General features: G+C 39.3%; 1 protein-coding gene across 4 annotated transcripts in view; it reads left to right on the forward strand.

The window, feature by feature from the left end:
• CDK14 (cyclin dependent kinase 14) overlaps positions 1 to 20071 on the forward strand; it is a 562452-nt gene that overhangs the window by 234903 nt on the left and 307478 nt on the right. For all 4 annotated transcript variants that reach the window (XM_053655083.1, XM_053655082.1, XM_053655085.1 and 1 more), the window contains one exon: positions 7200 to 7294. In XM_053655083.1, coding sequence (XP_053511058.1) covers positions 7200 to 7294 — 95 coding nt within the window. The remainder of the gene's footprint in view (positions 1 to 7199; positions 7295 to 20071) is intronic.

Genomic DNA, 20071 nt, shown 5'->3' on the forward strand with positions numbered 1-20071 from the left:
CAGTCGGGTCTGCCACCTGCCCTGACGGCGGTGGGCGTCTCGGCAGGGTTTCTGCTCTTCCTGGACACTTCTCTGCCATTAGCTTTGCATCACTGTCTCTAGACTTTTCCGAATGTGCATTCGTTATGTTAATCTCAAAAGAAAGAGGGCTTGTTTTCAAATACAGATATCAGTACTTATTTAACTCGTAGTATGTTTTTAAAATGTATATAAAGGCATTTACAAAGCTAAAATCTGTAGTAAGCGAAGCTTTATTAGAATTAAATATGGAGGCTTTGAGTCTTCTTGTAGAAATGGTCAAAACTACCATATAAAAATGTTAGGACTATTTTCTATATTAGTCACTGTCAGGGAAAAGTATTTTCCTCCAAGATGATTGATGGCAAGAATTTGTTTTTACTGAAACTATAGGAAAAACACAGTGGAGAGTGATGGGTATGAAGACATTACTTTGAGAAATGAGAAAGAATTTAGATGTAAGTGGTGAGGGAAGAAAGTTGGAGCAGGGGAGTAAATAAGTAAATCAATATAAATAAACTTTTAAATATCCAAAGCGAAGGATTCTCAGGGGATGGGATTCTTATTGAAGTCTCAGCTTTGGCTCAGTTTTGCAGTTGTTGCTGGTAGGATGGACCATCAGTTAATCTGACAAGCTGAGGGATAACCTGAACAATGAAACTGGACACGATTACAAGTGATACAACATAATACGTTTCTAAAACTTGCCTTGCAAAGCCAGCTTCCTTTCATAGAACATGAGATTCGTTGGACCTTAATTCATTTCACCTTTGCAGGTTCCTGCAGACTGAGTGTGAAGTGCGGCACCCGCCATCATTTTCGAATGTCCAGTCATGGTCCGAAATATCCATCTCTGAGGATGAGCCTGCCTCAGAAGACTAGGGCAGGGGCAATTGTCTTTTCTAAAATGCCATTTAACATTTCAAATGTCCATTTAAAAAATGAGCAAATGTGAAGTTAGTCCCCAGATTAATATTTGAAAGGGAGCTATTTAATAAAGCTTTAATTTCTTTTATTTTAAAATATTTTATTGATTATGCTATTACAGTTGTCCGGATTTTTCCCCCTTTGCTACATTTAACCCAGCATCCCCACTCACTTGGGAAATCCTCACACCATTATTCATGTCTGTAGGTCATGTGTATAAATTCCTTGGCTACTCCATTTCCTATACTGTACTTTGCATCCCCATGGCTATTCTGTAACTACCTGTTTTTACTTCATAATCCCCTCACCTCTTCACCCATTCCCCCAAACTCTCCACCCATCTGGCAACCTTCCAGTAACTAACTTCTTTTCTCTTGCTTTTGAGAGTCTCTCTTTATCTTTAATCTTTGACCTTTTAATAATGACGTGTCTTGGAGTGGGACTCTGCATCCATCATAATTGGGATTCTCTGCACTGCCTGGACTTGCATGTCTATTTCCTTCATGAAATTAGGGAAGTTTTCTTTCACTACTTTTTTAGACAGATTTCCAATATTTTGCTCTTTTTCTTCTCCTTCTGGCACCCCATGAGGTGAATGTTGGACATCTTGAACTTATCTCAAAGGCTCTTTAGTCTATCCTCATGTTTTTGGATTCTTTTTTCTTTTATACATGGTTGTTTTTGCTTCCTTATGTTCCAAATCATTTATTTGATTCTTGGCTTCATCCACTGTACTGTTGTTTGTCTGTAGATTGTACTTTATTTCAATTAGTGTGTCCTTCATTTCTGACTGCATGCTTCTGAGGTCCTCACTAAGTTCCTTGAGCAGGCTTATAAATAGTGTTTTGAACTCTGCATCTGATAGATTGCTTATCTCCATTTTGTTTAGCTCTTTTTCTGGAGTTTTGGTCTGCTCCTTCATTTGGGCCATATTTCTTTGTCTCTTCATTTTGGCAGCCTCTCTGTGTTTGTTTCTATGTGTTAGGCAGAGCTGCTTTAATTCTATGTCTTGGCAGTGTGGCCTAATGTAGTAGGTGTCCTGTAGGATCCAGTGGCACGGCCTCCCCTATCACCCAAGCTGGGTACTCAAGGTGCACCCTTTGTGTGGGCTAAGTATACCCTTCTGTTGTAGCTGAGCCTGGTTACCATTGGCAGATCAATGGGAGGAATGTACCCAGGCCAGTCACCTGCAAGGACTGGCTGTGGTCACTGAATATCAACCTCCATCTTCTGTGGAGGATCAGCTGTGCAGGAGCAGGGTGGTGGTGCTCCATCATGGTCTGTAGCTGTCCATGAGTGTGCTGGCCCTGGGGTTTCCTGGGTAATGCAGGCTAATGTTAGCTCCCACCTATGTTTTGCCTGGAGCACCCTGCCTGAGGTGTAAAGCAATCTGAGATGGCTGCTACTTGTGCTGGCCTTGGAGATTCTCAGGCAAAGCCAAACTCTGTGATTCTAATCTAGGGCTCACTGAAGCCAACTGTTACTTGTTGGTTAGGATTTAGAAGCCTGGACCAGAGGCTGTCATGGAAAAGCAGCTTGGGTGGGCCCATAAATTGAGTAGGGTAGAGCCTTTGTGGATCTCTTGTGGAGCTCAGTAGAGGGGAGGGCTTCACAAAGGGACAATGGCCTCTGCTCACCCTGATGCCAGACACTTCAGTCTCTCCCTGCATACAACTGATGCTCTTCAAGCTGCCACCCCAGTGCTAGAGCTCAGAGGGAGTGAGTCTGAGTAGGTGAAACTATATGTGGGTTCCCCAAGAAGAACTGCTTAGGGTTCCAGCAGCTTGCTCCACCAACTCAATCCTTACTTATTTTCATAGCCAGAAGTTGTGGGGACTTATATTCCCAGCACTGGAATCCTGGGTTGGGGCCCTGGTGTGGGACTGGGATTCTTTGCTCCTGAGATAGCCCTCCCAAATTTTTATCCACTGCTCATGGGTGAGAGATCAGCCTGTTCCACATCTGTGCCCCTCCTACCAGTCTGGATGGATACGATTTCTTCAATTCCATAGTTGTCAGACTTTCATTCAACTCTATTTCTGACATTCCTGAGTGGCGATTGTTTTATATTTTAGTTGTAATTTTGATATGGTTGTGTGAGGAGGTGAACCATGTATATGTACACTGCCATCTTGACCAGAAGTCCTCTATAAAGCTTTAGTTTTTTGAGGTTGATAGGCTAGATGAAGTAGAAGAAGGCAGTCTATAAATTATTGGAATTAACAATATTAAACTATCTTTAAGTCTTTGTAGTGATTTTTTCTTCAAAGTTCATGTGCTGTGATTTAATTTTAATTTTTGTAAGTATTTTCTCATGCATTTACAAAGCTGAGATACAATTAATTTGTAGATATTTTAACCCTAAGGTTTGTAGTATATAAAACTAACTTCCCCGTGGCATATATACAGGAGGCAAAAGAGGCTGCCTCTGGCCTCCCCATGGTAGTTGCCAAGAGCTTAGACTTCTTGGCCTTGAACTATAATGTATACAGTGATGCTTCTGATTTGGCTTCACAAGGAACACATTTCTTGTCTTCTAGTGTTGGAAACATCCACACCAAATAATTTTCAGTTCAAATAGCCTTCTTTGGACCAACTATGTGTTTATTAAAGTTTATCTTGGGATTATAGAGATAGTGTATTATCCTGAAACAGACTTGCCTGGGGAAGACAATGGAAATTCATAGTAATTACAGTAACTCTAAGAATAGGAGCTCACATTTATTGAGGTCCTACCAGAACTCAACAGTCCACATGCTTTATCTCCCTGTCTTCTCTGGGGACTGCCCAGTACAGCCTCTTTTGCACGGTGATTGTATATGTAAAATACCATTTTATTTGAGTAAAATATTTAGATTTTCTAAAATATTTAATCTGAAATATTTAGATTAAATAAGTTAAATTTTCTGTTTCTTGTAGTATGTTAAAACATGGATATAGCTTTTTATTTTTTTAAATATATATTTTTAAGGCAGTTTTAGAGGTTCACACCAAACAGGTAGAAAGTACAGAGAATCATCACATACCCTTTGTTCACCCCTCCCCACCCATGTGAGCCTCCCCTACTGTCAGCATCTCTCACCAGAGGGGCACATTTGTTACATCTGATGAACCTACACTGACACATCATTATTGTCCAAAGCTCACAGTTTACATCAGGGCTCATGCTTGATGTTATAAACCTCTTTTTAAAGATGTGGTTATGCAGTATTGTTGAGTAAGTATCAAGGGTTCCAAGTTTGTCCAGGGCCACCAATGCCAGTTACTGGGTTCTGAATAAAATACTTGAAATATGAGTGATTACAAGTGTGACAGAACACATGCAAAACATTTTTTCTCTCGTGTTGTATACCAGAAACCAAAGTTGAAGACATAGTGTTACTAAAATAAATAATGGTGATAGAGGAAGCTTCTGTTATTCGAGTATTGTACCTGAATGGTCATGGACTAAAGGGAAATAATCCTGTTTATTGCTGGTCTTACTGAGGAATGAATAGGAATTCATTCCTAAATTAATACTTGTGTGTTTAGTATATAAATGTCCATGAATGTATTAATGAGGGTTTTGGATTTGATTATTTGATAAAATGGGTTCCTTGCATGGCTCAGTAATTGTTATGTATTTTCCCTGTCTTTCATGGTTCTTTTATTCTTATACAAAGAAAGATGTAAGACCAAATCTACTTATCATTTAATTATGAGTAATGTCTTACAAATGTGTTCATGTCTTTTTTACCCTGGAACTCCATTTTTCATAATTCATCATAGGGCGATAATCCTAAAAATATGTTTTCAAAGCTCAATATATATCCTTTGTGGTATTATTTATAAAGACTGAAATTTTAAACAATGGAATCCTTTTTTTTTTTTTTTTTTAGATGAGCACTAGCTCAATGAGTGTGGAGGCGGGGTTGGTGTTATCTCATTCCTTTTTTTGGAAAGGAAACTTGCATGAGGAAGAAAGGGAATTTGAGGTCCAGAACCAACTGTTCCTGCTCAGATCTTGAAATTGCCAATATTGTTAGTTGGTCCTCTCTGGGTTTTTTGGGGGCACAGATGTCAAGGGACCTTGTGTTGAAAAATGAGTGTTACCTGACATCAGACTGTGACCTGGGGCTGGTACTGGACTCATAGTATAAAGGGAAAGAAATCAGACTTGAGGAAGTCCTGCCCGATGACAGCAGACCCTTTTCTCATTCAAGGATTAGACCAGGCCCTGTCCACAGTGGGCAGGAGAGTCAGTCTTTACATGTATATTTCCCACTGGGGACCTTAGATGAATGGTGTTCAGTAAATTCATTGATTTGCTATTGTTTATCAGGCCTTGATCTAGGACAAAGAGTTTAAGGACATGGAAGCCTTAGACAAAGCAGAGAAAATCACTCCAGAAAGGGAAAGCTGAAACTCCATACAGTTCCCAGCACTGACTACAGGAAAGGTGGTCAAAAGTGAGCAGGATGGAAGCTGGCAGCTATTGGGAAACCTTCCTTCTAGGAGAGATTCAGGTGTATCAATACTATAGAGAAAGGATGTCACCCCTTGAAGATGTGGCAGTGAAAGTAGAGAAGGGAAGAAATTAAGGATTCAGTAGAAACAAGACACAGTAAACCCTCCCCTTTCTCCCACTAGCACCATCCATAAAAAACTGCATAGAAGAGGGGAGAACTGATGAAAAATACCCCTCAAACCTTATAAGAACCCAGTTCATTGAATGAATAGGAATAAAACAAAATGGTCCACATTACTATAAAACTGCTGTAGAAAATCAGAAAATACAAGTCACTGTATTTCTGCTGATAAAAGTGCTTTTTAGAATATCAGTCATGGAATTAAAAGAAAAGGGTACACAGTGCTGAATTCAAAATTAAATTTTAATTCTGGCTCTATATGAAACTAACAAATTAAAATACCACTTTGAATTGAAAATACAAATTCTAACAATAGAAATGAACAAAAGCCAAAATGAAGTGAAATTAGAGTTAATTGAACTCCTGGGAAATATATGAGAAAAGACAAAATCAGATCAGAAACAAAGACTAGCCCTGGCTGTTGTAGCTCAGTGGATTGACCATGAGCTGTGAACCAAAGGGTTGCCAGTTCGATTCCCAGTCAGGGCACATGCCTGGGTTGCAGGACAGGATCCTGGTACAGGGCCCTTGAGAGGCAACCACACATTGATGTTTCTCTCCTCCTCTTTCTCCTTCTCTTCCCTTCTCTCTAAAACTGAATAAATAAAATCTTTTAAAAAATCTTAAAAAAAAAAGAAAGGCAGGCTACATTACATGGTATCTGAGAGAAAATATATTCAAATGACAGGTGACATAATATATTAATATTTACATTAAATTTAAATGGTCTAATATCAATTAAAAGTTAAAGATTGGCAGAATGGCTTTAAAAAATGGTGCGATCAAACAATATGCTGTTAAGGAACTCAATTCCAATATTACGGTATTGGTATGCATATACCATGTAAACACTAAACAAAAGCAGGCTGGAGGAGATATTCAAATCACACCAAACAGACTTCAGGGCCAAGAAAATTACCAGGGACAAAGAGAGACATTCTCTTTTTGATAACGGGGCAAATTCACAAAGAAAACAGAGTAATCCTAAATGTGTATATGGTAAAGAGAAAGCAAAACCTGGAAGAATGTAAATGAGAAATTGAGAAGTCCCCAGTTACAGCTGGGGATGTACATATTCCTCTCTTAGCCATTGATGGAACCTGTCAGCCAGCAGGATCTCATGGGCCCTTACAGAACTCTCCATCCAACACCAGCAAAGTACACAGTGTTCGTATGGAAAATAATACAGCAGTTAATAGATAATGGCACAGGAATACACTCTGTGTTTCGCATACTCACAATTGTAAACCCACTTTTGCCCTCCATCCCCCGTGCCTTGCATGCATTAGTCACATATATCAGGATGAACCATATCCTGGCTGATGACATAGAGCTTAATACATGTAAAGGAATTGAAATCACACCCAGAATGTTCTCTGACGGTACTGGAATGTAACTGGAGATTAATAACAAATAACAGGTGGAATAATTATGGGAAGGTTTTGGGGATTGGGAGCTTCATCTAAATGAAAACCTAGTTCCTCGGCCCCTGACTCCGAATTGTTATTGGCTTGGAAAATCAGAAAGTAGGTGCATTTCATCTGACAGTGTACCAGAATAATAATGAAACATGTCATTTGATTGTTACCAATGACAAAGGGTCTCTCTGTCCCATTTGTTTTACAGCTTCTCTGTTAAAAGGACTAAAACATGCTAACATAGTGTTGCTCCATGATATCATCCACACCAAGGAGACCCTGACGCTTGTGTTTGAATATGTGGTGAGTAAAATAAGGATTCAGATTTTGTCAATATGAATAGAAATCTTTAGTATTATCAGAGAGTTTGATTTTTTAGGTTGCTATAGTAAATGAGCATTTTATCTGAGTACGAGACTTGTTATTTTGCATAATTTGGAATGACATGTATCTTAAAGAAAAAATCCTTAAAATGTTAATTTGAGTTTTCATCAGATGTATTATCTATGTATAACCTGTTTGTTACTGGGATACACTATAAATTTTAGGTTTATCAAATAAGATTAAACAGCACGGTGGTGATCACTCCATCAGAGGAACAGATAAAAAAGTGTTATTTGGGAGAGGGGGATTTGTAACTTTATTTTTGAAAAGCATGCATATTGGGATTGTGTGTGTATGTGTGTGTAGGAAGGCCTGATACTTACAATTTAGGTTTCATAGGGTTTCTTTTCCCCCCTCACTTGGTATTTCAGCTATTAATTAAAACTTCCAATTTGTATAACACAATGTAATGATCTTATTGTGTTGGGAGTATTACTTTTACAAGACTTGGACTTGAACTCCTAATTAATCTTTCTCCATTTCTCTTAGAAAAACATATGGTATTTGTATAGCACCAGTTCAGCATTTAACTGTGGAATCATGAAATGTAACCATGATAATTAGCATCTCAATTTTCACAGATGGATCTGGGAACGTGTAATTTGTAAGGCACAGATGACACTGGTGGAGACTTTTATTGAGGAGAAGAGCTGTTGGTATTGTGACTGTATTAAGACCCCACGTATAATTACCACACTGCTGTTTTAAACACTTGAAATAGGTTTTAGTTTTCCTTAAAAATACATAATGGAATGAATATTTACAACATTTTTATCTTGCTAATAATGTCTGCCTCTGTCTATGTGTCATTTGAAAAATTGTTGTCTTACGAAGAAGCCATTCATATTGTCTATTTACATATAAATGATAGATACATTTGAATAATATGGTAATGTGGCTACAAGGACAGCCAGAGCCGAGCAGTGGAATATATTACATGCTACCAAGAATAGATGCAGATTCACACATCAATGCGAATATAATTTCTTTTGTTTAATCGATGATGTTGGAATCAATAATGTATTCAGCTGATTTAGAACTGGAGTTTTTGTTTCATTTTTGTCCTGTGGGTCATTTTGCAACATTTCTATTAAATCTAGGTTTTTTGCTTAGTATACAACTAACTTTTGTAATGTTTTGTAGAAAATATACTTCAAAAGTATATTTGTCCCCTCTCCCAATATTGAATAATTAAGTTAAAACAAAGAAAAGTGGTTTGGCCCCTAAAATAAAAAAAAAAAACAATAATAAACTAACAAAAATAAAGTGAAAATATGGCTTCCAAATATTAAAAGAAAAGTAAACATATTTGAGAGGCTAAAAAGGTACATAATGGATCAGATGTCATTCAATGATTTTCTGCGGAAGTTGTCACATACAAAGGAAGGAAATTCACTGTGTTGCAGTATTTGCTAACTGGTTAAGACCATCTTTTAAACAATCATTCTCTGTTCACGTGAGTGAAATTTTCTGTGGTCCCAATTCTTGTGGGTCCATCCTAGGTCCTCTTAAATCCACCACATAATAGCGTCCACGAATGCAGTTCCAACATTTCATTCCTAACTTCTCTGTGGGAGGTAAGACGTAGATGAGCCTGTTCTCTCTTAGAAAATGAGGCAACCCTCTATCGTTCATGGTTTCCGATTGCCCGGCCTTGCCTCTTCAGTTCTCCACTTTATGTTAGTTTCTTACTTTCCCATTTTTCATGTCCATTTTCCTTTCTACCTTTTTTTGTCTCTCTTTTATTTATCTGTCCTTTTGCTGTCAGTTGAAGCACAACTGCTACAACTGAAGTTTGTCTGGTTTTGTTTATTTTAAATATGTTTCAATAAATATCTGAAATCAGAGTTGGGGTGGGAGCCTTCCCAGTTAGACTGGTATGACTTCCAGTACAAAAATAACTTCGCTGAATATTTCCTGAAGTTGTTATTTTTGTGTAGTGCATTGCTTTTTCATTGCTTGTTGCACGTATATATACCAATATCTTGAGGAAAATCAAGGTTATTACATACTTTAATGGATTAGTTTAATCAGACAGCTTTCCTCACAGGAAGTAGCAGAAACAAATTCTACTTTTTCCTTACATGCTTCATGGAAGTGGAAAGGCAACAGTGATTACAAAGTAGGACCTGCTTGGGGAGTTAGTGCCCATCCAGATGAGGGACATCGATCGGAAACAGGAGCGCACTGTGGGTTTAGGCTAATGGCGAAGGGTCAGAAAGGGAAATGAAAGAATGTTTGACAAGTATGACTGCAGCACTGAAGACCAACAACTAAAATTTATTGTTTTATGTCAAGCATTGTGCTTTAGAGTCATGATTGCTTTTGATGTTCTCAGCAGCCTTACGGAACTGTGAATATCACTGACAAAGGAAAAACCTGAAGATTAAATTAGAGAGTAAGTGATTCTCCAGGTCTTGTAGATTAAGATAGACTTAGACCCACCTTACTCCGAACCCTAACTGCAATACTATACCTCCTGTTTGTTTTTACAGCTTCACTGAGGTGGAGACTTTGGTTGTGGAGGGAAAGGAAATCTTCTCTCCCTTCACACCCCTCTCTGCACAACCGTCTGCACTTAAGCAGACCTGCAGTGCAGCAAACCCTACGTACAGTTAAACTGCTTCCTACCCTGAATAAGTTTTAGAGACTGGGCACAAACCTGGCCGTTTACAATTTTATTTTAATCATGAAATGTTTGAGTTTCCATAAAGCAAATTTGTAAGAGACAGTATTGTCCCATGCATGTCACTGGATCTCCTTAATCACACACACGCAGACACATATGCAGAGACCTTGTCATATGGCAAGCCCTAAAATCAGCATCGAACATTCCAGTCTTCAGTTCCCCAGACTTGATGGTATTGTCATATTTCAAAATTGTTAACATAAAAATATGTTGATTTTGTAGTTTCATTAATTTGTAGTACCTCTTTTTGAGAGAGGGGAATAAGTTAAACAGTGTAAGAAAAATTAGTACATCACACCCATTAAAACCCTAGATATGAAAGCAAAGTAATTTAAAATTCATTAGGTATTATTGAAATTTTTCTTTGGATTAGAATTAGTTAAGTATTCAAGTTTTGCTTGTTTGTTTTTTGAGGTACCTATCTGAGTTCCACAAATTGAAAGATTCTTATTTATGATATTTTATACATTGTATAATATATTCCTTTTCTTTGCTTTAAAAGAGAATTCTAAGCCTTGCTGCTTTATATGATCCCCACCAGTGACATGTGAAGTTACATAAAGCTTTCTGAGGGCCAGAATGGTGACATGAGTGATGAAAAGTTTGCGAGGTGAGAGAACACTTGAGGCACTGACTTTGAAGGCCGTGTTATTACAGTGATGTGGACAGCGCGCTGTTCATATCTCTTCAGCACTGGGGAGAGCTCCTTAAACATCTGAAATATGGATTCTTACACATTTTCAAAATGTGTGGCTGTAATGACCTGAAGCTGAGGGGTGGGAATTCACTGGGAAAGTGCTGCCCAGGCTGCTCACGTCCCAGGCGTGCGTCACGTGACCCAGCGATGCGTGTGATTTGGGACATGGCTTCCCTCCAGTTGTTAGACTCGAAGGGGCCTCGTCGACCGAGGCGTGGCTCAGTCAGCTCGAAAAGGCAATCGGTTTCCTTAAACTCTAAAATTTTGTTACTGCTATCTTTTTTCTGCATAGGTTTGAGACTTGAAAAAGAAATATAAAAAATAATGAAAGCACTAACACATTACTTTTCCTACTTAACCAGAAAGCCAAGCAATTTAGTTTTTATTTTTTGCCAGAGAAAAATAAGTGCCACATTACCCTATTTAACACCATGCTAAAAAATTTGAAATAGATTCCATAAGTGGAAATGAGAATATTAATAGTAAACATGATTACATAAATATATATTATAATTAGCTTAAGTGTATGACCATTCTGTTTTATTTTCAGTGAAATGAGAGCAAACTATATGCAGCAGCATTTTTCATTACATATTTAATAATTGGGTGTAAGAAGGAAAGCACAAACTTATAGCTAATCATGATATTCATTGGAGCAATCATTTCATTTATTCTTCTGTGCAATAAACTCATGAAGTATTCCAAAGTATTGTGCAACATTAAGTCAAACAAAAATCTGTATTCCACATGAAAATAAAACTGTCGCCAAAAGTCATAGAAAGTGAATTATGTATTACCAAAAATCATCTAATTTATTTTTATATTGCTTTACATTCTACAAAGCACTTTCTCATAAATATTATTCTCATAAAAATCACTCAGATAAGTTAACAGGGCACAGATAAGACTTTCCGCCAAGTCTTCTCTGCCTGAAGGTTGTTGCTGTTGCATTTCACCCTGTAGCCTGCTGGCGTTAGCCATCTGTGTAGCTTGCTGTAATGGTCTGAGGTATGTGTGATTTGAGGATCTGGAACTCTCAGCTGAAAGTTATATCCTGCCTTTTAACTCTGTCACACAATCTACCTAATTGTTTGGCTTCTCTGCCTCATACATCTTGATTTCTAAATCTATGAAGAATGCTTTAATTTGCATGATTTTATGACACATCTGTTTTCAAAAACTGCAGCTCTCCATCAGTATTCTGGTTTCCATATTAAACTACCCTGGGGCAATTGAATGTTTTTCCGCTTTCCTATGAGAAAAAAATATCTGCGCGCATGTCCATGCACATACAAACTTTACATGGGGGTATCAGGGAAGGCCTTGCTGAAAAAGTGAGAGGTGTTCAGGAGGTGAGGGAGGAAGACGCGTATTCTGGCCAGGGGTCTTCGGTGGGGGAGACTGTGTGAGGACCAGCAGGGTGCCTGTGACTGGAACGGAGCAGGCAAGGATGAGACCGAGTCCAAGACACAGTGGGGTCTGGATCCTGTCAGGCCTCGTAAGGTTTTGTTTCAGTGAATTTTGATGTAACTCAAAAGTGAGTTGGGAGGCCATCAAAGGGTTCTCGATAGAGAAATGATTTGATCTGACTTATAGTTTAATTGGGTCTCTGGCTCCTTTATTAAGAATAGGCTGAAGGGTTCTGGCTGGGTAGCTCAGTTGGTTAGAGTGTTGTCCCCGTACACCAAATGTTGCAGGTTCAATCCCTGGCTGGGGCGCATATGGGAGGCAACTGACTGATATTTTTCTCAGGAAGAGCAAGAGACTATAATAGTTTGACTACTTAAAGCAAACCACCAATGAAAGCAGAACTACTTAATTCGTATTTTTGCAGTTTCTCTTTCTACTTATCTACATTCCATCTTTAGTTTCTATGTATAGTCTTTATTTTTTCTATCAAAGCAAATATTCTTCCAAGTAGATTTAGAACAACTATGACTTCATAGCAGTTAGAGCAGGCTGAAGACAATGCTACCCACTTGTGTCAACAGAGTTAACGTGTCTGGCCACTCTGAACAAATTTACCAGTTGGAGTTCTCTATCGCAAGCAAAAGAAATTCTCTTTGGCTGAATTAATCAGAAAAGTTTATTGAGAGGACATCATGTGGCCAATGGACCTGCTGGGAAGACAAAAAAATGAACAAAGATAGTGTGAGGCTGGAGAGCCGAAACCGTGCTGTGGAACTGGGCACTGAGAACCCTGCCGCCCCCAGGGCTGTCAGCTACGGACAGTGCCTCTTCCTTCGCTGGCCCACTGCCCTGGGTGACCAGTGTCATTAGCTCTGCTGGGGATGTCAGAATGGGGTCTACATTCTCTCTGCCTCTTTGAGTTGCTAGCTCCTAGTGGTTAAGTGAGGGCTGCCTGTGTCTGGTTAGCTGGCACTAGGTCACATGCCCACCATACTCTGACTGCACAGGCCCCTGAGAAAAGGTCTGACCTTCAGGCTTTTGGAACAGCGGGTGGGTCTAGCCTCTCACCCAAACTTGTAACGCAGGGGGTTTTCCCAGCATCGGGAATTGAATCCCAGCATAGGGAATGCATCAAGGTGCAGGACTGCACTTCCCCCGGCCTCTGCTCTTCCCAACCTCCTCTCCCCCAAAACACACCTCATGAACATCCATAAGTTCATCATGTAGTCCCAGGTAGATTACATCTAGAATGTGAAAAGAATTGAGGGCGGTATATTCATAGAATGATTGTTTATAATCTTTGAGAAATCATTAAGAAAGATAGCAAAAGTAATGCTGATTTTTAAAAGATTTTATTTATTTATCTTCAGAGAGGAAGGGAAGGAGAGAGGGAAAGAAATGTCAATGTATGGTTGCCTCTCGGGCGTCCCTTGCTGGAAACTGGCCTGCAACCCAGGCCTGCGCCCCGACTGGGAATTGAACCACAGTCGTTTGGTTCGCAGGCCTGCACTCAATCCACTGAGCTACACCAGCCAGGGCATAATGCTGATTTTTAAAGGGTGGCAGGGAATAAACCTCAAATCTATAGACACAGAAATTTACCATAGAACATTAGTGAAATTCAAAAATAGTTTTTCAGACATTGAAGTGTAATAATCTTCATTTTCTTCTATTAAGAAATGGTGATATTTCTTGATTCCAGCAAAGCTTATGACATGGACTCTCATGAGATCTTTATAAATGGAATAAAATTGAAATTCACTTTTTAGAAGATTATTATCTTTTCACTTTATTTCTGGTTGAAAAACTTAACTCAAAGCATATTGATTAATGAATCGACATCAGGGTGGAGGAAAGTCTATCAGTCTATGCTGGAGGGCATTGTCCTTGACCTTGTCCTGCTTGATATTTTTATTAGTAACTCAGATAAAGACATGGTGTTGATGTGCTTGATCTGTTTGTATGTGTGCTGTAACTGGGAGCCATAGTTAATACTTGGATTGTCAGAAAGGAATCTGATGAAATGACTGGCTGAAGCTACAAGATGAATTGCTGTGGAGAACAGTAAAATAGTCTACTTGGTTTAAAAACAAGAAAAAGGAGCCCATCCTAATATAGGAAAACAGAGCAGAGGAACGTTAACTTAAAAACAATTCATTTGATGGTGATGGACAGAGACTTCACTTGGGGTGGTGGGCACACAGTGTGGAGCACAGATGATATGTTGTAGAACTGTGCACCTGAAACCTGGGGCATTTTGTTAACCAGTGTCACCCCAGTGAATTCAATAAAGACAAAAAAGAACAACTCATTGGAAAGAGTTAAGCTGTTTCTTTGGCTGAAAGAACTGCAGCAAACAGGAGTGTGTATACGGAGGAGGAGTGTGTGTACGATGGATGGCAAGAGGTCTGTGAATCGTGTACAAAAGCGATTTGCAACCAGCGCACCACCAGAAACTTTTTAACCGTTATTTTTATTGTTGACACTATCACAGATGTCCCCACTTTTTTCCCACTTCTACCCAGCCCCCACCCCCTTCCACTGGCCATCACCACACTGTTGTCTGTGGGTTATGCATACATTTTCTTTGTCTAATTCCTTCACCTTCTTTCATCTGGTCTCCCCACAAGGATATTTAAGACATGCAATACCTGACTATTTAGTCAGGGGCATGGACCTCTTTTCTCTTAGATTGTCAAATCAAAAAATGACAACAGCCAACACAATAATTGCAGGTGTGAATGAATCAAAATTATACCTATTTTTTGGGTCAGATCAGCAAAAAATAAAACATGTTTTGGTGTGCACAGAATTCTGTGATTTGTTTATGTGTGCCCCGAGATGTAAGAGGTCAAAAATCACTGGTAGACAACGTGAAACCATTGAGAGTTCCAAGAAGACTTATTCAGGAAAATTGAAGACATACTGGAGAGAACAGAAAAGCTGACATGCCTGTTCCAGACAGAGGAAGAAGCCCAAGTGTGAGGGTCCTGGGGAGGCTGCTTTGGGCTTAATCCTGGGAAGAATGTTCAGATGTTTTGTGTTACTGGTAAAATAAATTCGGTGCCTTGGATGGAACGAGCGCATTGTCCCCGGAAGTATTCAGGAGGAGGACAAATGGATCCGAGTCAGAAACACTGGAGGGCAGGTTCCTAACCTGCAGTCCGTGCAGAGTGTTGAAATGAGTAGTTTAGCTGTGCTGTTCCGTGTAGTCCCAACTGAAACCTGGAAGTAGATGTAGTTCCATCTCTTTTCACAGATGAGGAAATTCAGGCAGAGTTCAAATACAGTTGACTCTTGAACAACACAGGTTTGAACTGCTTGAGTCCACTTATATGCAGATTTTTTTTCAATAAATCCATACAGGACTGTAAATGTATTTTCTTTTCCTTAGAAGGTCTAAAGTAACATTTTCCATTCTATAGCTTTGCTGTAAAAATGGAGGATATAACACATATAACATACAAGACAAGTGTTAATGGACTATTATCAGTAAAACCTCCTGTCAGCAGTAGGCTATTACCAGTTAAGTTTGGGGGGAGTCAAAGTTGGATGGGGAATTTCAGCTGTGCAGGGGATTGACACCCCAAAGCCTCATGCTGTTCAGGGGTCTCCTGCAGACCATGCAGACCCTTTCCAGGGGCAGCACCCCATCACTGCCTGTGTCAGGTGGGAATCCAGGGAACTCCAAGTTTCTGTAGTAATGGACTGCCAAACATTTGCAACTGTTATCTAAACTCATCCCTTTTGGCATAAGTTTTGGAAATAGAAAAATGGCTTGTTATGTTCATTCAGTTAATAATTCATTTGCTCACTCATTCATTCATTCATTCATTATTTTCCTCTAACATATATGGGCTGTCTTCTCTGTGCCAGAGTTTATCCTTAAATGCTAGAGATATAAATATACCGCCCTTGTGTTTAAAGAGGTTGAAATTCTGTGGAGGACTGCAGTCTTAGACTAGATAATCTGCATGTGCCATTTAGGTTATACATTGCTGTCTCCGATCTTTATGTGTTATGGAAGTACAATGTATTCATGTTGTAGTGAAAACAATAGGAAAACTGGATTTGATTCAAGGACTTTTCTTTCTGGAAGATTTCAAAGATGTTTCAGTTTCATATGTGGAGAACTAGTTAATACAGTGTAATACTCTGATTCTGTATTCTAAAGGGGTGGGTGTTTATTCAGAACCAAGTACCACATGCAAACAGATGTAAACCTTGTGGATGGCTGAATATGTGGGCAGCATAAGGTAGAAGTATCCTGAATCATAAGAAGAAACCAAAGAAATAAAAAGGAAACCAACTAGCTTTCAATCAGTGCTCTATTTGGAACTTCTTATTTTCTCTGATTTGTAGGATAAAGTCAGTTAACTTACTTACTGCCCTTTTCCCTAATGGCTTCTCCTCATCTAGTGAGGAATCACGGTTTTTCACTTATTTTCAATTGTGTTTGCTCGCTATCATGTGGGATGAGGTTTTAGTTTCAGTTTTTTTCTCTCTCTTTACATCATACTCATTTTCTCTGTGTTCTAGTCTTATTTCATATGGTTGTCATCCTTATTAGGAAGTCACTTTTTTCTATTTTATTTATTTTTATTTATGTTTTATTGATTGTGCTATTATAGTTGTCTCAAGTTTTCCCCTCTTACTCCCCTTCACCCAGCACTCCCCACTCCCTGAGTCAGTCCCCACACCATTATTATTGTCCATGGGCCATGTGTATAAGTTTTGGGGCTACCCCATTTACTATACTGTACTTTAGATCCCCATGGCTATTCTGTAACTACCTATTTTATTTGTACTTCTCAATCCCCTCGCCTCTTATCCATTTCCCTATACTGCCCTTCCATCTGGCATCCATCAAAATACTCTCTGTATCCACGAATGTGTCTTTGTTCTGCTTGTTTGCTTAGCTTCTTTTTTAGATTCAGTTGTTGATAGATATGTATTTATTGCAATTTTATTGTTCATAGTTTAGATCTTTTTATTAAATGAATTCTTTTAACATTTCATATAATAATGGTTTAGTGATGATGAACTGCTTTAGTTTTCTTTTGTCTGGGAAGCTCTTTATCTGGCCTTTTATTCTAAATGATATCTTTGCTGGGTAGAGCAATCTTGGCTGTAGATTCCTGCTTTTCACTACTTCTAATGTTTCTTGTCAGTCCCTTTTAGCCTACAAAGTTTCTTTTGAGGAATCAGGTGACAGTCTTATATAGGAACTTCCCTATATGTAACCAATTTCTTTCCTCTTGCCGTTTTTAAGATTCTCTCTTTCTCTTTAGCCTTTGGCATTTTAATTGTGATGTGCCATGGAGTGGGCCTGTTTGCACCCATCTTATTTGGGACTCTGTGCTTGTTGGACTTGCATGCTGACTTCCTTTACCACATTAGGGAAGTTTTCTTTTATTATTTTTTAAAAATAGGTTTTCAATTTGTTGCTTTTTCTCTTTTCCTTTTGGCACTCCTGTGATGCAAATGTTGGAATGCTTGAAGTTGTCCCAGAGGCTGCTTACACTATCCTAGGTTTTTCTTTTTTATTCTTTTCACTTATTGTTCTGGGTGCTTATTTTTTGTTTCCTTATGTTCCAAATAATTGATTTGATTCTCAGCTTCATCTACTCTGCTAACATTTCCCTCACTAAGAGGATTTCTGGTCAAGATGGCAGCATAGGTAAACACAGCTCACCACCTTCCACACCACATCAAAATTACAACTAAAATATAGACCAAGCTTCACTCAGAACCATCAGAAGTTGGGTTGAATGGAAGCTCGAGAACTACAGAATTAAAGAAACTATATCCATCAAGACTGGTGCAGATGTGGAATGGGCTGGTCCCATATCCACATGGTGTGAATAAAAATTCAGGAGGGATATTTTGGGAGTGAGGAGGCCCACTCAGGCCCCCCAGCTCAGGGTTCTAGTGCTAGGAAGATAAGTCCCTATAGCTTCTGGCTGCAAAATCCAGCACCAGTGGGGATTGAGTCAGTGGAAGAAACTTTTGGAACCCCAAGCAGTTCCTTTTAAAGAACCTACACATGGACTTACTCAGACTCATTCCCTTTGAGCCCCAGCACCAAGGTGGTAGCTTTAAAGGCACCAATAGCAGGCAGGAAGGAACTGAAATGTCTGGCATGAAGGCCAGAGCTGAGAGACAGCTTTCTCCCAGACAGAAAGGTGGACAGAGGCCACTGTCCCTTTTGTGAGCCCTCCTTCTGCAGAGCCATAGATTGGCAGAGGGGTGCCATATGTGAGACTCCATCAGCCTGGCTAACTCTATTGGCCCTGCCCTGGAGATCCCCTGAGACTCTGTCCCTCCCGACTTATGGGGCCACCCAAACTGTTAATAGTGACTTTTTAATATAAATGGCTGGTCTTGGTCATGTTCCACAACTTCCTAAATCCTATAAAATAAGCAGCACCTGGCTTCATTAAGCCCCCAGGCCCCCATACCTCTTGTTAAAGGGCTCCAAGACTGACACTAGCAACAGTCAGCCTAGATTCACAGCTTGGCTTTGCCTGGGAATCTCCAAGTCCAATACAAGTAGCAGCCATCTCAGATTGCTTTATAGTTCATGCAGGGTAGCCCCAGGCAAAATACAGGTGGACACTGACCTTGGTCTGCACCACCCCAGACACCACAGGGCATGCATACCTAGTAGACAGCTACAGACCACACAGGAGCACCACCATGCTCCTGCATAGCTGATCCTCCATGGAGGGTGGATGTTGGTGGTCGGTGGTCACAGCCAGTCCTTGCAGCCAACTGGCCTGGGAAAATCCCTCCCATTGACCTGCCAACAGCAACCAAGGCTCAACTACAAGAGTAAGTTTCGCTCAGAAAACAGGAAGGGCACATCAGACTACCCATCTTGGGTGATAGGGGAGGTTACGGCACTGGACCCACCAGGACACCTACTATATTAGGCCACGCTACCAAGACAGGGAGTCATAGGGCTCTACCTAACACAAAGGAACAAACACAGGAAGGCTGCCAAAATGAGGAGGCAAAGAAACATGGCCCAAATGAGAGAACAGATCAAAACTCCAGAAAAAGAACTAAACAAAACAGAGATAAGCAATCTATTAGATGCAGAGTTCAAAATACTGGTTATAATGATGGTTATTAGGAAGTCTTAATCATAGTTCAATATTAGTTTAACTCACATGATTTATGACAGAAGCATGTCAGATCTCTGACTCTGCTGTAGTAAATCTTGGATTATCCACAAAACAAAATTTTATGACTACATTTCACTATAAATGAGACCTTTTTTTATGAGAGTACATGATATGTTTATAGGCTTTAAAATTTTTTATTATTTTTCTTTCTTTAATTTATAATTTTATTGTTTAAACCTAGAGACATTTAATGGTGAGGAGCTATAATGTGTTTTATTTGCAGAGAATAGACCCTTCCCCCCAAAAGAGGGACAACACAGGGAACATAAGAATGGTAATAGAAAGAGAATTTCTTTTGAAGGAAAGAACATATTTCACATGTTAATTGGTTATTTTTCCCATAGGCACTATCTCCATATTTCTTAGGAAAACAAAAGTCTTTTAGAAACTGCTCACATTTCAGGGGGCAGGTGGAGGCAGGAAAGTGATACATTAAATGTAATGACACTGACAATAATGGTAAGTTTGGAGAAATCAAGGAAGCCATCCAGCTAAGGTGCTCAAGGTGCCGTCTGATGGACAAGCCTGAGGTCAGGTTGAAAGTGATAAAAAATTCCAGTTACCTTTACATTTTGTTTGACTAGGCCATTAAATAACTGGAGGAAAAAACATTAGCAAATTTACCTCTAACTGAGAAAGTTTACATTATTATACATTATACAAAACAGGGTGTCTGCTACTTTCACCAATTTTCAGATTTAGTAAATCGA

Source organism: Artibeus jamaicensis, unplaced genomic scaffold (genome assembly GCF_021234435.1).
Source record: "Artibeus jamaicensis isolate MK-2021 breed Jamaican fruit bat unplaced genomic scaffold, CSHL_Jam_final contig_923, whole genome shotgun sequence".
Lineage (NCBI taxonomy): Eukaryota > Metazoa > Chordata > Mammalia > Chiroptera > Phyllostomidae > Artibeus > Artibeus jamaicensis.